Raw genomic sequence first — 17708 nt, forward strand, 5'->3', positions numbered from 1 at the left:
ACTACTATGTTATGACCATTATCATCTATAAATAGATGATAATGGTTATGACGATCGACTCAATCAGCAAATTCCGCACCGCACTCGTGCATGGTCGCAAACCCGCCCGGAAGCTTCGCCACAACGCACCGTTCAACTAGATGCTCTGCGGTTTCGGGCTCGTTACCACAACAGGTACATGTTGGACAGATGGCGTGCCTCCTCATGCTGGTGGAAAAGCCTGGCAACTTCTCCCCCAGTTTCGAGGAGCCCCCTAGAGAGATTGAATTCGTCCAAACCGACGTCCGTCTCGTATATGCAAATCTGTCTGAAGTCAGGGAATCTACGTACAAGGGTTGCCGGGACTTATTTCCGCTCGAAACGGGGGCACCGTCCATTATGCGCTTGAGCGGGGTATCCATATTCCCTTTTTATTTGATCTTATTAAGCCAGTTGTTTGTAATCGTCTCCCGCAGAACATCGGGAGGCTGGATTGCTGCCATTATCGGGCCCCATTCTCTAGGCGTGGTTGCCAGCGTTCCCGACACTATGTACTTGCGAGGTTAAACGTCTACCATCTCAATGTTCTTGCTTCTATCCCACACTGGAGTGCAATACTCCGCGGCGATTGGCTAATACCCAATGTCTCCTCTTGCTGGTGGAAAAGCCTGGCAACTTCTCCCCCAGTTTCGAGGAGTCGATGTCCCCGCCCACTCGAGGGACCGAATTCATCCAAACTGACCTCCATCTCGTATATGTAGCTCCGTTGTCGGAGAAACTACGTACTCGGATTGCTGGAACTTATTTCGGCTCGAAACAGGGGCGGCTTCCCCTGATGGATCACCGCCTTGATGTCGGTGGGGGTGCTTGAGGTATACCAGGGGCAAAGGAGTAATTCCGGTTGACCATCACGAGACCATCCCGGTTGTCGAGTCTATAAGCTGGCGCCTTGAACGGCCCGCCCTGATATGTGACGAAATGATCCAACCCGATGTCCCGAATTGCCTCGGCATCCCGGGCTCCACACTACTATATATCATGGTTCTGTCTATGGCAGCAGCTTCTAATGGTGCTCACACTACTATGTTATGACGATCGACCCAATCAGCAATTTCTTTACCGCACTCGTGCGCCGTCGCAAACTCACACCGTTCAACTAGATGCTCTGCGGTTTCGGACTCGTTACGACTGTCTATGGCTAACACGTATTTGAACATTTGTCGAGTTGGGTAATGCGTGTAAATGATACAACATTCAGTTTTACGATCATTGTTAGCCACCCGATCACTGGTCATGCCTAAAATCGCAAAATGCTAAATATACTTTACAACTGGGCCACTGTTGCCGGAAAAAAAACTCGTCACATCGCCTTCGATCCAAACAATAAGATAAGTTGTCAAGTCAAATCCAGTAAAAATCAAATCAATACAGATGTCTAATCAAGATTATATTGGACCAAAAAGACGTTCATATCATAATTATCTCAAAATGGGAAAAGTAGAGATAAATTCGTTTAGAATTCCACTCTCCTGATATAATTTTTCCATTGATTTCAAAGTAGGTCAAGCCCTCGGACATTTTGAAATAGTAAACGTACGCTGTAGAATATCGTTCTTTCGTTTCCTGACTTCACTTAATCTATCTATGGGTTTATTGAAGCAGAAGAATATTAGACTTTTACAAATACAATTAATGAAACTGTTCAAACCATTCATAGTTTAGTTTGGCTTGGCACTTCGAACGCTACTTGCGATACTTTTAATTTAGGCCAGATCAGTGGAGTGGAAAAAAATCTGATTGTACGCGACTGAACAGGTTTTAATTTAAAGTTAATTTGTCATCAACACTTTTGGGTCTCGGAAAAAAAATGGGAAAAAAAAAGACTTAGCTAGTTGACAAAATGAGATCTAAGCAGCGATATACACCGGTGCAATTACTTGTAAAATAATACCATTCTCACATCTCCCATTCGTCTTCAATGTTTCATTCATCGTGCTTTATTTATGAAGGAAACACCCGAAACGTCTACGTTATCTGTTTTTGTTTATTAAATTGAAGCTTCCATTCAATTTCCTATTCTAATTTATTTCTTCGCGCTTCAAGCAGCACCATTTTCATTCCAGAATATGGACAGGATAACCAAAAAAAATAATTAATAAATAAATTTTAAAAAAGACGGGACAAGAGAGAATGAAATACCAGACAATAGCCTTCAACAGTCGTGACGTCACTTCCCTCGTAATGAAGAATGGTAACTTAGCAACTGGTTCTAAACTATCGGAACAATGGCGGACGCCCGTAAGAAATACTTCTTCAACGAGCAAAAAAAGTGTGTCCAGAGGAGGAAAAATTATAATTCTGATTATGGTTTGACTTTTTTACATTCTGATCACACGACACGTGAAAACGGTCTAGCCAGCATGGAGAATAAAAAGTACCGATTTTCTTTGTTTAGAACCACGATGGCCGCAGTTGCTGGGCGACGTGACATCAGACTATTGAATCCTATTCCAGTGGGTCCATGAACCTCCCACGTTAATTTTATCCAAGACGGCCTTACAACGAAATAAAGAAAGTCTAAATCGATTTTTCCCTTTCAACGTACTGAGCAATAATACCTTAATTATGCATTACGTGTTTCCAAAGGAGCCTCCGTTTCCAGGTCAGATGGAAGGAGACGCATGTGTTCTACGCGAAATGGTCAAAAGTAGATTGTATTTACAAAATGAGCTTTTATATAGTGCAATATCCACTAAATGTGCTCAAAGCGCTTTACAATGGGTCACTGACCAACAGCAACACGTAACATGTAAAATGAGAAATGACGCCTATTAGGCGACATTACAATTTTTTCCGACATAAACAACGCTGTTAACGGCCAGGTACTCATTTTAACCTGAGTACGGTGAGAGAATATGAGTAAAGAGCCTTTTCCAAGGACTCAACTATTCGCCAAGCGAGGCTCGAACCCAGGACCTTCGGATCCGAAAGCGAGTGTCATACCACAAGACCACATAGCCGCACAAAAAATGTGGTTAACAACACTCTTGTGCTTGTTTGTTTTTGTTTTGGTCTTTTTTTTAAATTTGTTGTTTTTGGTTGTATTTTTGTTTTGTCATTTATATTTATTTTTTGCTTTGCTTTGGGGTTTTTTTTTGCGGGTTTATTTTTTCTTCTTTTTTTATTTGGAGGTGGGGGGGGGGGGGCATTTTTAAATCCTTTTTAGTCAGTCGGAAAGGCAATATAAGCTTACAATATTCTGTCTATCTTTAGTGCAGACATCTTATAAACTAAAAATATCGATAAACCGAAATGTCTATTAAAAAAGAGCATGTACATAGATAGTTTATTCATCTACCATTAACATGTAAAAACTAAAAACATCAGCTTTGATACCACGCCTATAATTTGTCTCAAAAAATGTAATAAATAGGCATGGGCTAGAAGCAACCCGGGTAACTACGGATATAGTCGGTGTTAGGGTTGAGTGAGTTAATTTTAAAAATTACTATCCAAAATACTTCGTTGGACGGAGTTTTATTCTTTACCAGCTTGGTAGTTAATGATACAGATACATCACTAGCCTCTGAAAAAAAAAATCTCACCCACAAGCAACTAATTGTAGACACGAATGGATAAGATAAGACAAGATAAGATTACTTCGTTGATCCTGAATGGAAATGATCATAATGTTACACATCATTCATCGTTATATTATCAAAGCTTTATACATTATCATGAACTAATTGATAAAAATGCGAAGCAGGTACAAGAATGGTGGTTTAAGAATGCATAAGAGACAAATTTTATTACTCCTTACCTAAAAGTAACTAGCCTAATCAAAGACACGTCATAATTATGTGCTCTTCAAGTTATTAAATTGGGATTTATTTTAAATATAATATTATATGGATTTTACCTATCGCTGTGGCTTTGCAGCTGAAATAATCATGACAGGGAGCTTTAAAAGGGGGAATGCTAATGTCAACGGTTCTACTTGATAAGATCTAGGTTCAATTCACCTCTCAAGTCGCTTTTCATTACTTTATTATTCTGTTAAAATTTCAAAAGGCCCTACTGAACACGACGTTACACGATGTTCAAGTTGTGAAAAAAAAAAAAAAAGAAACAAAATTAACTCGCCAGGCACAATGGGAGCGACCTCTATTCAGGTTTTCGTCCAAACGAGTCATTGACCGCGACATAGTTGATAGCTGTCCAAAGATTGGATATTTCTTAATAAATGTAAACACGCTGCTTTATGTATTAAATGTGTAAACATAAACCGTAGGTCAAGCTGATCAATAAATGACTAATAATTGTGATATTGGATATTTCGAAATCTGAGAACTGTTTATTGAGTAGGTTATTTTGAGCACATTTCGCAATGTAACCAATGACTCAAGCACATGGAAAAAAAATAATATAGGTCGACCCCAGTGGAAGGTAACTCTTGTTTTTATCAATTCGTAATTTCACGATCAGCTAGGCGTGATATTCAGCGATAGCATACATATATGCCTACCGACATACTTACACAAACACTCGCACATACAAATACAATGGCATCGTGATTATTCAAGTTGGTCTTGCCAGTGAATTGTCATTATAATTGTATCCTACGATACAGCCAGTTGTATTGGTATTATTTCTTTCGCTCGACAATTTCAAAATAAAAAATGGACACAAGAAAATGAACCAAAAGCCACCGTGTAATGTTATCAAAATTACGTCATCACGGTATGGAGATAAAATTAATGCTAAAGAGGTCGCACAGACCGTACGTAGCCTGACACTGACTAAAAAAATTTGTGAATGATAGGAATAGATACACAAGGACTCTCTCTCTCTCTCTCTCTCTCTCTCTCTCTCTCTCTCTCTCTCTCTCTCTCTCTCTCTCTCTCTCTCTCTCTGACGTTTAAGAATGACCCCAACTCTCCAAACATCCACTCACCCACATACCATCCAATCCCCATCGACCATACTAACCATTGTTTGTTTTGTTTTTAAGGGTTTTACGGCGCTTGCAACACATTTATGTTATATCAGCGCCAGTAAAAAGGAAGAAAATGGGATAGTCGAAAGTTCTAGAATTACAATTAAAGCACCCAAGAGAGAGTAAGACAAAGGGGAATTGGGAACAAATAGGGATCAGATGTAGATTCCAAGAGCATACCATCAATGTACTTAGTTTGAGATCACCAATAAGTCTCATCCGGACACAAGCACAAAATCCAACAAGGAGGAATACACTCAGATGCTTACATCATACATTAAAATAAATATAATAATACATAACAGAGAGATGATTTACAAGGAAAAAAATATCATCTCTCAAAACAATAACTATGCATTTGACTGTTTCCCTCCCAGCCAGGACTCGGGCCAGGGCCAGGACAAAACCAAGTAATTTCATTCCAAGACAAAGACAGAAAGCATGTTGGAAAACAGATATAAGGGGATAGAAGACACAGTATGTACCCCCCTGCCCGCTATGGGAGGTCAGGATCCCCACCCACCATACTACCCATCCTAGCCTGCCAACTATTTCGAATAATTCGTAGAATTACGACATTTTGGCTCCAATTGCAGAACTTTAGGAGCATCTCTAAGTCATTAAAATTTAATGAAAATGAAATTCGATGCCAGACTACATAACTTTAAGGGTTTTGAAGTGTTATTTAATCCTTGTGAGGGTAAATTGTTGATTTTTTAAAAAGGTTAACTACACAGACTACAATTTTTAATCTCTCAAAAATTACGATTTTTTAGATTTTCCAGTAGACATGTCAGCACAAACCACCATCGTGACTCACGGACTCTCTGGACACAACCGCATAACATTAATACACGATACAACAACTGAGCTGCAGTACTCTGAGAAAACCCATATTTAAAAATTTGGCCAGAAAACTCGTCCTTCAAATATCGATCGATTTAAATGACCCTCATCTTGGCAAAAACCCTCACCCGGGACTTCGAAAAGTCGCAAGTTTGAGAGTTTTTGCCAAGATGAGGGTCATTTAAATCGATCGATATTTGAAAGACGAGTTTTCTGGCCAAATTTTTAAATATGGATTTTTCTAGAGTACGGCAGTAAGGCTTGTCAGGTCGGCATACACCCTTGAATGGTGGGGTTGATGACTGGCTGATATACATCTCTCCCAACTAACCGTGAACACATTAAAATAATATATTCAACCAGGCGACGTGACTCAAATCATGATATTGCTATCACCCATCTCTAAATTTCTATGGCCAAATACATAAAAGAATAATGGACCTCAATCGTAGCAAACTGGAGATTAAGAAGGCTATGACTGCAATACATGCCGCAATTCACGACCCTACATAAAATTGATGCATACTCTCTTGAAAGAGAAGAGGGTGGGGAAGAAAGTAATAGATCTAAGAGAAAAGTAAGAGAGAGAGAGAAAAAGAAGAAGAAGAAGAAGAAGAAGAAGAAGAAGAAGAAGAAGAAGAAGAAGAAGAAGAAGAAGAAGAAGAAGAAGAAGAAGAAGAAGAAGAAGAAGAAGAAGAAGAAGAAGAAGAAGAAGAAGAGGGAGAGTGGAGAGAGAAGGAGAGAGAGAGGGAGAGAGGGAGAGAGAGAGAGACAGAGAGAGATGACAGAGAGAGAGAGAGCGAGAGAGAGAGAGAGAGAGAGAGAGAGAGAGAGAGAGAGAGAGAGAGAGAGAGAGAGAGAGAAATGTACTCACCTGGTATCTTTCTACAATGAGATAAGCCATATGAAGGGGTATGGCAGTGCCAGCCATTGCATGAGTGGAAGGCATGGAGAACTCTTGCAGGTAAGAAAACTCCAATCGGACAACGGGGGGACACGGTGGGCGGGGCCAGCACAAGTAGTCTTTCCCCGCCTGACCCAGGTACATGACAAGGCCCCACAAGAGGGAGATCTGGAAAGAGTAAGAGTAACAGTGGATTCAACCATTGAATGGAGAACATTTTGAAAAAAAGAATATTGAAAATGACAACCATGATATGGTACTACTACTGCAACTACTACTACTATTACTACTGCTACTACATGTTCTACGACTACTATTACTGCTACTACCACTACTACTTTTACTACTACTACTACTACTTTTACTACTACTACTTTTACTACTACTACTACTACTACTACTACTACTACTACATGTTCAACGACTACTACTACTACTACTACTACTACTACTACAACCACTACTACTACTACTACTACTAAAACCACTACTACTATTACTAAATATTATTACTAAATAGTATTACTATTACTGCTGTTGTTATACGGATCGATAGCATACCATGTCCATTCTTTTGTTTGTTTAACCACCGATTCATTATAACCTAATATTGATTTATTGTTTATAAAACGTCACAGGTCTGTGGCAATTTGTTTAAAATAACTATTTCGCGTGTATATATGTGTGTGTGTGTGTGTGTGTGTGTGTGTGCATGCAAGCTTATGAGAAAGAGAGAGAGAGAGAGAGAGAGAGAGAGGTGAGAGAGAGAGAGAGCGAGAGGGAGAGAGAGAGAGAAAGGCGTGTGTGTGACAGAGAGAGAGAGAGAGAGAGAGAGAGAGAGAGAGAGAGCGAGACTCACCTGTCGGACGATAAGAGAGTCAAAATTCCATACACAGAACGGGAAAAAGGTCATGAAGCATTCTTCGTTTCCAAGAAAAGCTCCAAAATGTGCCAGATACAAAAGAGGTTTATATTTTATCTTGTACGCTGGGGTTGTTTTTTTCGTTTCGTGGTTTAGCTTTACTTCACTTGTGTAAGGTGTGCTCATAAACCCGTTTTTGTCCCTGACCTTTTGAGTATTGCTGCAGCTGCTATCACCGTTTCGATTATGAGTTTCATTTGACAAGGATTTCCCATTACATGTTGTTTCAATGCAGTTACTCGTTTCCTTCGTTTTGTCACTTTTATTGTTGCTGTTATTATTATTATTATTACATTCTTTAATTCCTCCGTTTTGAAATCTTTGCTTTAAAACCCCGTTACTAACTTCCCCGTTTGTTTTGTGATCATTTTGTTGATTTAGTTTTGGTTTTGTTACTTGTGCAGAGCCATTAAGCATATTTTCTTTTCCTTCAGAGGAATGTTTATGTACGGTTTGGGTCTGTTTTCCGCAGACTTCGGGCTTTATAGTCTGCGTTTCCTGATCGCATGTACCGGGTTTAATGAGCTCTACGCCACAAAATTTCTGAAAAGCAGCGACGTAGGCCGGGTCGTGGAGTTTCAATAATCTTTCCATGATGGATGCGAATTGGGGAATAAATAATCCAAGAAGAGAATTGTAGTTATATCCTGTTGGTAGATTTGTAGATTAATCCGTTTCCGTGTAGTCTAATCACGTAACCTAAGCATTGATTTTAAACTAATAATACCACACCGGTGAGTGGATGTTACCTTGAAATGAAAAAAAAAATTAATAAAAAAACACTGTGCAATAAAGTAGGGTCACTAATTTTATCTATTAACTATTAAACTTCACACATGTAAATTTTCATGAAAATGTGTAATATATTATATTATCCTGGCTGAATGTACGCAACAAAACCACATCAAAATCTTTGAAAAACAAGACCGAAAAGACCGGTGCCGTGGTCGGGGACGAGGACCCACCGCTTGTCAACTACTACACACGAACAAGTATCACGAGCTGTTTTCTCTTCGGTCGGTGTGTCATATTATGTCGCCAAACCTGTGGCACATACACACACACACACACACACACACACACATTCACATTCATAAACACATACACACACAGATCACGCCACTCAGGGTGCATTGAGAGTACACCTGGATTTGCAACGCCGCACGCTACCTGGGCTTTTTACCTGAATTAGTAAATGGGATGTATCGAATCGACAAGCGATTTTCAATTATCGATATATTCGTGGACGGTTTTCATCTTCAGATGCGGTTCATATCAAATCGGGACGATCTAGACTATTATTTTTCCATGTGCTGGAGTCTTTGGTCACGTTGAAAAAAGACTTATCGATGCCATGCGTTTAAGTAAAATACTCACAACATCCACCAACCACATATAAAGTACCAACACACAAAACTATGTGTAAACTTAAACGTTTATAGTCTGAGTGATTAAATTTATTGAGAACTAATCACTAAAATGGCCGTCTAAAAACACATGCAAAGAGCTGAGTGACATCAATTTCGTTCCTTCTATTGATGCGCTGCCATAAATGCCACAACATTCGCCACCCGGAAATAACGTACCTACCACCACACACAACTATGGGTTACCTTGAACGTTTATAGATAGTTCGAAGATGACGTCACTCAAGCCATTGTTGTTATATTCTGCCATCCGCGTTTGTGAGTTATTCTCACTGAACTGTATTAACCAGACTATAGATAGTATGCAGATGACGTCACTCCTGCCGTTGTTATTGTTTTTGCCATCCGCGTTTGTGAGTTGTTCTCACTAAACTGTATTAACCAGACTATAAAAGTTCATGGTTACGCAGAGTTTGTGTGTTGGTCCGTTATACTTCCGGATGGCAATGTTGTGAACTCCTTGGCCAAGCGCATTCTATCTATAAAAGTTCATGGTTACACATAGTTTTGTGTGTTCGTCCGTTATACTTCCGGATGGCAATGTTATTAGCTTCTTAGCCAAGCGCATACTATCTATAGTCTGATCAATACAGTTTAGTGAGAACTGCTCATAAAAATGTCTGGCTAAAAAAATATAACAAAGACCTGAGTGACGTCAACTTCGCTCTATCTATATATAGTATGCGCTTGACTAAGAAGGTCACAACATTGCCATCCGGAAGTATAACGGACCAGCACACAAAACTATGTGTAACCATGAACTTTTATAGTTTGGATAATACAGTTAAGTGAGAATTACTCACACACGCGGATGGCAAAAAAAAACAATAACAAAGACCCGAGTGACGTCAACTTCATTCTATCTATAGAAATAACGAAATTGACGTGACACAGCTCTTTGTTTTTATTTTTTAGACAGCCTGTGAGTGAAAAGTTCTCACCAAATGATATCAACCAGAAACTTTACGCACAACCTTGTGCGTTGGTTTGTTTAATCTGGCGGGAGGATGCGGTGAGTATTTTACCTAAACGCATAGCATCGATGTGATAAAAACGTTCAGAGTCTTGGAAAAATCCAACAACACAAATATATGTCGTTAGACACATGGGTATGTTTACAATTTTCATCAGCATAGTAGCATATTTCCACTAATTAATGAAGAAATATCCGATCGTTGACTAGCAACAAATCATGTTGGACGAGAACTTGAATGATCGGCCCCATTCTCTTCCTCAGTTTTTTTTTAATTTTTTTTTTTTTTTTGTTTTTTGTTTTTTTGTTCGTTTGTTTTTGTTTTGTTTTGTTTTATTTTATTTCACTTTGGTCCATGTGGCCTAGTGGTATGACACTCGCCTTTGGATCGGAAGGTCCAGGGTTCGAGTCCCGCTCTGGAAGGCGCATAGCTGAGTCCTTGGAAAAGGCTCTTTACTCAAATTCTCTCATCGTAATCATGTGTAAAATGCCTACTTGGCCGTTAACAGCATTGTCCCTGTCCGACAAACGGTTTAAATCAGACATCATGTCTCGTCCTTCACGTTAAGTGTTGCTGTTGGTCCCTGTAAAGCGCTTTGAGCACGTTTGGTAGATATTGCGATATTAAAAGCTCAATATCAGCAAACCGTTTTCCCATTTAAATCAAACTATGAAGATCGTTTTAGGCAAAGAGAGCTCTACTGGGTTTTTTTTTATAACAGAACTGCCATAATAGACAAATAAACACATTCATTTTCATCAAGACACACACACACACACACACACACACACACACACACACACAAAGTGCGACTGGTTTGCCCTTATCTCGTGACCTTCACCCTTCATTTCGTCTGACACCTTCCCCACCCTTCTTTCCACCCACCCCCAATATCGCCTGACTTCGAATTTAACCCAAAAACACTATTGAAATTTATTGCCTATTCAGCTTCTTTCAATGCTGCTATGATAGATAAACATTTTTTATTGTCCAAACATGTATAATGTCTCCGACGAGTCGAATCCGCCAGGAATGGTATTCCTTCGTCACGCCCCGCTTGATTTCGAATAAAATACTTGTTTAAGGTAACTTCAAAACACTTATAGATAGAATGCGCTTGGTTAAGAAGCTCATAACATTGCCATCCGGAAGTATGACCGACCGACACACAAACTCTGTGTAACCATGAACTTTTATAGTCTGGTTAATACAGTTTAGTGAGAACAACTCACAAACGCGGATGACAAAAACAATAACAAGGGCCTGAGTGACGTCATCTGAATACTATCTATAGTGATGCGCACATAGAGCATATTGTCTAGATATGTCTGACATCCGAACCCAAGTATGGGTCTAGTTTAACATTGTTGTAATGGACAATATTTTGCGTCAATTTTTGAGATTTCCATTACAACAATGAGCCCATAATGAATTAGGTTATCAGACCTGCAAATACTTCGTAATTGACAATATTTTGCGTCAATTTTTGAGATTTCCATTACAACAATGAGCCCATAATGAATTAGGTTATCAGACCTGCAAATATTTCGTAATGGACAATATTTTGCGTCATTTTTTTAGATTTCCATTACAACAATGAGCCCATAAGGCATTAGGTTAATAGACCTGCAAATAATTCAAAGGGTTAGCCATACAGGATTTAAAAAAAAAAAGAGCAAACAATTAAACTTAAAGTTTTTTTTAAAAAAAGAGAAACAAAAGACTAAGAACAGTTTTCATTATGGGCCAAAAAAAAACACAAAAAAAACAACGTAAATCCGTCCCAATGTTCATCTGAGCAGCGCAGGAAAATAAATGAAACTAATCTCGTTCTTATGAGTCCTTTGGAGGCTTAGTATCTATATAATATCTTCAAAGTGATACTTAGCCGCTAGAGGCTGTCGATTGTAAAAAGTAATGAACAAAAATAAATATAACAGCTTCGAGTAAAAACAAAAACAAAAATGCCAAACACGTTACGTTTCGAGCTCAAAACCATTCTTCAGCCATAAACACATTAATAAATTACTTAAAATTCAGAGAGACGGCAGGGAAATAATATTTAACGCGGCTGTAAGCAAACAAAAGTAAAAATTGGAAAGGTAAATACCCGCTAAGAAAGGAGAATTACTTAATATAATAATATTGTCACATTGGACACACTAGCAAAAATACTTTCGATATTTTGAAATATCGATATCGATTCATTGTATCGAACGCCGGCCGGCTACACACATTGATTCCTGTCAAACCAATCGATATCGCCGTTTAATTATGGAGGGTTGTGATTTCGTCCCGATTGCTACCAGCACAGGGATTAGATCGTACTGGATTCTGTCAACGGTATCAGCTGATATATTATATGGTACAGTGCCAGAAAAAAATCGCGTGATTAAGAAACAATCAATGTGGATCGAACCACTTTTTCTGGGAAATTTAAGCCCTTTTCAGGCATACAGGATTCTGTTTTGATCTAACATGTCGCGTACATTTTTCCACCAAAGAGTAACACAACAAAGCATCGAGGACTTCCTATAGAAAAGAAGAAAAAAAAAAAAGAAAAGAAAAGAAAAACCAGGCTAAAGCCGTCCCTTTTGCGAAGTGCGGAGTTTATCCCCTTTTTGTTTTGTGCTTTTCATTAAATGAATAACAGTAATTGCTTGCTACCCCTCACACAGTGATTAAGAAAAATCGACAATGTCTGCAGTTAAGTTCGCATACATTATAATGGGATTATTGTGATTTGAAAGAAAAAAAGAAAGTCAGTCTCACCGATAAAGAGTTTTAAAAAAATAAATTCAGTGATACTGCTGATCATAAAGATATATGTTCTTCTTGCGGCTTTTGAACAAATTAAGTCTTCGTCATTTCAAATGCCTTGGTCGAATCCTGGATATCAATGACCACAGTGTTACCAAAGAAGGCCAAGTGTTACGAGTAGGTATGAAAGAAGAAAAATGCAAATGGGTGAATAAAAGACACAAGCTATGGAATGAATACAGCTGACGTCACTCGACTCTTTGTTGCTGTTTTTTTGACCGCCAGTTGGGCGATTAGCCACTTCTCAATTAATCTACTAATCAGATGTTTTGGTATAATTGATCTGGCGGATAGAGCCGGTGAGTATTTTTCTTCAATACATACCGTCAATAAACATTTTGGTGATAAGGCGACGTGCCCATATGTACAGATCAGATAGTCGAACGCACTCATGGGTTTGGTTTTAACATTATTGTAATGGACAATACTTTGCGGTGGTTTGATAGTATTTCTACAACAATGAGCCCATAACAATTTCGGTTATCAGACCTTCAAATAAGTACACATTGTGATAAGTATATAGACGCCTTCTTAAGGACTATCTTTTTCTTGTAACTTAATTATAATCCAGAAAAAGAAATTAATCAATCATCTTATGAAGCCTTTAACTTAAAAACTGCATCATAAAATACGAACTACATTAGACATAAGAATTATAATGATGATAATGTTAATAATAATAATAATAATAATAATAATAATAATAATAATAATAATAATAATAATAATAATAATAATAATAATAATAATAATAATAATATTAACAACAATAATAATAATAATAGTAATAATAATAATAATATAATAATAATAATAATAATAATAATAATAATAATAATAATAATAATAATAATAATGATAATAATAATAATATTAATAATAATAATAATAATAATAATAATAATAATAATAATAATAATAATAATAATAATAATAATATAATAATAATGATAATAATAATAATAATAATAATAATGATAATAATAATAATAATAATAATAATAATAATAATAATAATAATAATAATAATAGTAATAATAATAATAATAATAATAATAATAATAATAATAATAATAATAATAATAATAATAATAATAATAATAATGATGATAATAATAATAAATCTTTCAAAACAATAAGGGAAATACCTAAGGTCAAAGGTTATTAATGTCATGATCGTTGTGGGGGGCTATCGGGGGCTATCGGGGGCTGTTCAACACCTTTTGTTCTATGACAAAAAACACTCTACAGAACCTAGGATTTCACGACTGAATAAATTTGATCAGGTAACGTTACCCTCGATGAATCGTTTCCAAACCCACGTCCATCCAAACGCCTGCTTTACACAATCTAAACCGTTCATTTCAAATGAAAGCATACCTCTACCGCACTCTGTGGGGGAAAAAAAACCCCAAACAAAAACAAACAAACAAGTGGTGTTTAAAACGTTGGCCAAAAAACACTACTTTCAAATATCTATCGATTAAATTGAACCTCATCTTCATGAATCCCATGAACTTCAGTCGATCGATATTTGAAGGATGAATTTTTCAGTCTCAGGATTGAGAAGAGAAGGTCATTTTAATCGATCGATTTGAAGCACGAGTTATCTGGCCAAAATTTTATATGGATAGATCGAAGTTGACGTCACCCGGGTCTTTGTTATTGTCTTTTGCCATCCGCGTTTATGAGTAATACTCACTAAACTGTATTAACCACACTATAAACGTTTAAGGTTACACATCGTTTTCTGTGTTGGTCCGTGATTCTTTCGGATGGCAGTGTTGTGAGCTTCTTCGCCAAGCGCACACTATCTATACCGTACATGTTTTTTTGGTTTTTTTTTAAATCTAGAGCACGACAGAAGTATATGGAAAACTTGGGGTCAAGGGGGAAAGGTTATTCAGAGTTACGATCGAATGGAATGTCCGTTCATTTATATGGGCTTGCATAACGGGTGGCCTATAATATGATAATATTGTGTTCGAGGTCAGAATTATGAAACCAATTCACTTGTTACCTGTACATATATAATAATATGTGGCTAACGACGTCTCGGTCCTGACATGACGAAAATACATAGAAGTGTTAAGATTGTTTGAAAATGTGGTTGGAAATATCAGACATAAATTTAAAAATAAAACCCCCCAAAAAACTAGGCCAATTTTTAAAATGACGGCAGGGGAAAATCGGTCACACAATGACAAAATACCATCTTAAAACAGCACGAAGGCGTTAACCTCATACGTCGTTCAATTGCAATGGCCTCCATGTTGTCAAAAAAGTCTTAAGAACTTTTTGAAAAATCGAGGACCACTTCAATTGACCGATGTATAAAACAAAGGTTTTCTTGCCAAAATATTGCAGGCGCTTTGTCAATGTAAGACAGAAGTAACTTTGATATTGATGATCGAACACCTACTTTTAGTCGTGGTTTGTCATCATAATATTGAAGACTTACTCGATATGTTGAGTCTGGCCTCCTCCACTAGAGCATACAATAACCAGTTAACTATCCTACTCTGGAAAACTTGTTTTAAAAATTTGGCCAGAAAACGTGTTCTTCAAATAATATTGTTTGATTTAAATGACCTTTCATTTTGGCAAAAAACTCTCAAGCCTGGGAATGGCGAAGAGATTTATTTTCGTATTATCAATGTTTTTGGTTTCACCCTTTTCGGTTTAACAGGTGTTCAACACCACATAATGGTCACCGTGCCCGAATGATTACAAGAAATGTACCAATACTTATATCAGTATCAGAGGCAGATTATTGGCGTTCAAAGAAATTGACCTTCGAAATGTCTTCATTGCGAGAAATTTGACCTTTTAGTTGTATTTAAACGTTATATTGTAATATATTGCGTATAACCTTTAAGTCATTTGAGACGTTATACATGATAGCCGCAATAAAAGGTATAGTCATGAAGTATTTAGAGCTACATATACTATACTAGTAGGCTATGTCGGGTTAGAATTAAAAGGGCTTTAAAAAAATCAAATTTACATAAATCAAAATATCATCAATGACCCTGGCAGTGCTTACTCGATCACAAGAAGTCCTTGCTCGGTCAAATGATGTTCTTGCTCGTTAACAAGAAGTCCTTGCTCGGTCAAATGATGTTCTTGCTCGTTAACAAGAAGTCCTTGCTCGGTCAAATGATGTTCTTGCTCGTTAACAAGAAGTCCTTGCTCGGTCAAATGATGTTCTTGCTCGTTAACAAGAAGTCCTTGCTCGGTCAAATGATGTTCTTGCTCGTTAACAAGAAGTCCTTGCTCGGTCAAAATAAGCCTTGCTTGGTCACAATAAGTCCTTGCTTGGGCAGAAAAAATCCTTGCATGGTCACAAGTCCTTGCTTGGTCAGAAGAAGTCATTGCGTGGCCAGAGGAAGTCCTTGCTCAGTTACAAGGAGTCCTTGCTTGGTTAAAAAAAAAAATTTACATATCCATTGCTGTGTAGACTCAACCTACTACGCCCTGATATCAACCCTAGAGAAAACTATGTGCATCAATTCAAGACACTAGAATTGCTGTCATCTGTGTTTGGCATCATGATGTCAATGATGACATTTGGACATTGACGTCAACAGATGTTGGTCCAAAAGTTAAGCCACTGAGCTTGAGCAAATTCAAAAATAAAATTAAATAGTAACTCGAGTGATCTTATATTGCAAATCATACGCGTATGAATTCAACATTGATATATATTCTTCTGGGATTCATCACTTACGGGATAAACCTATAAAGTTTAGAACGTGTTCCTATAGATAGTATGCGCTTGGCTTAAAAGTTCACAACATTGCCATCCGGAAGCACAACGGACCAACACACAAAACTATGTGTAATCTTGAACGTTTATAGTCTGGATAATACAGATTAGTGAGAATTACTCATAAACGCGGATGGCAAAAAACAAAAACAAAACAACAGTAACAAAGACCTGAGTGACGTCAACTTCAAACTATCTATAATTTGTCTTTTTTTTCTCTCTCCCACTTCAACCTCTATCTTTTCCTATAAATTGTCTAATATAAGCTTTTGAATTTAATTGTAATTCTGGCATCGAGTGTTAGTGTTGTCTTGGCTCCCTTGTTTTATTATTACAACTATTCTATAAGGAACAAAAGCCTATTCCAAATCACTCCAAGATTGAACCTGAACCGTTTGTGATGTAGGTTGTGTTACCTGGCGTGTAACAGCAGCTTTTGCGCACAGAATTTATTTTATATGAATTACGAAACCATCTAACTCACAAAACCCAACCACGCCGGGCTCGAACCCGGGTACACTGCGGCTAGCCCTACTCCACTTTATCAAACCATCATTCTTTTTATTTTTTAAAATAACTTCCAAAGTTCTATCAAATGAATGGGTTGAGAGGATGAAAAGAAGGGGGGGGGGGGGGGGGGGGAAGAGGAGGGGAATGCGAGAAAGGGCAACAATATTAACAATTAGTAAGAAGATGTTTTTCCTCCAAACAATTATTGGACGGCAACCAAATATTAAATCTGGTGGAATGTAATTTGTGAAAGAATGTGGTAATTCAAAAGATAGCAAACATTTTTGTTAACGTCCGTTTCACACCACATAAATCGCGATAATATCAGGCCTTCAGGGGCTCATCACTGAAATAAAAGAGAGAAAGAAAAAAACCCTACTGCACCACAACCTGAGAGGCTCTTGTATGGAGTTTTAATGTTTTGTGAGGTGGGGTTTGTTTTGTTTTGTTTTTGTTTTTGCTTTTGTTTTTTTTTTTTTTTTTTTTTTTTTTTTTTTTGTTTTTTTTTTTTTTTCATTTTACAATTGTCTTCCAAAATAATATCCACAAGAATATCTGTTA

The 17708-nt window shown here is 37.4% G+C and overlaps 1 protein-coding gene across 1 annotated transcript in view; it reads right to left on the bottom strand.

The window, feature by feature from the left end:
- The window catches only part of LOC144966569 (sphingosine-1-phosphate phosphatase 2-like), a 30984-nt gene extending 22340 nt beyond the window's left edge, over positions 1–8644 (bottom strand). The window contains exons 1-2 of the mRNA XM_078903242.1: positions 7585–8644; positions 6696–6893 (exon numbers count right to left, since the gene is read on the bottom strand). Coding sequence (XP_078759368.1) covers positions 6696–6893; positions 7585–8241 — 855 coding nt within the window. The 5' untranslated portion in view covers positions 8242–8644. The remainder of the gene's footprint in view (positions 1–6695; positions 6894–7584) is intronic.
- Between the last annotated feature and the right edge of the window lie 9064 nt (positions 8645–17708).

Source organism: Berghia stephanieae, chromosome 2 (genome assembly GCF_034508935.2).
Source record: "Berghia stephanieae isolate SIO BIC M18660-M18661 chromosome 2, UCSD_Bste_1.3, whole genome shotgun sequence".
NCBI lineage: Eukaryota > Metazoa > Mollusca > Gastropoda > Nudibranchia > Aeolidiidae > Berghia > Berghia stephanieae.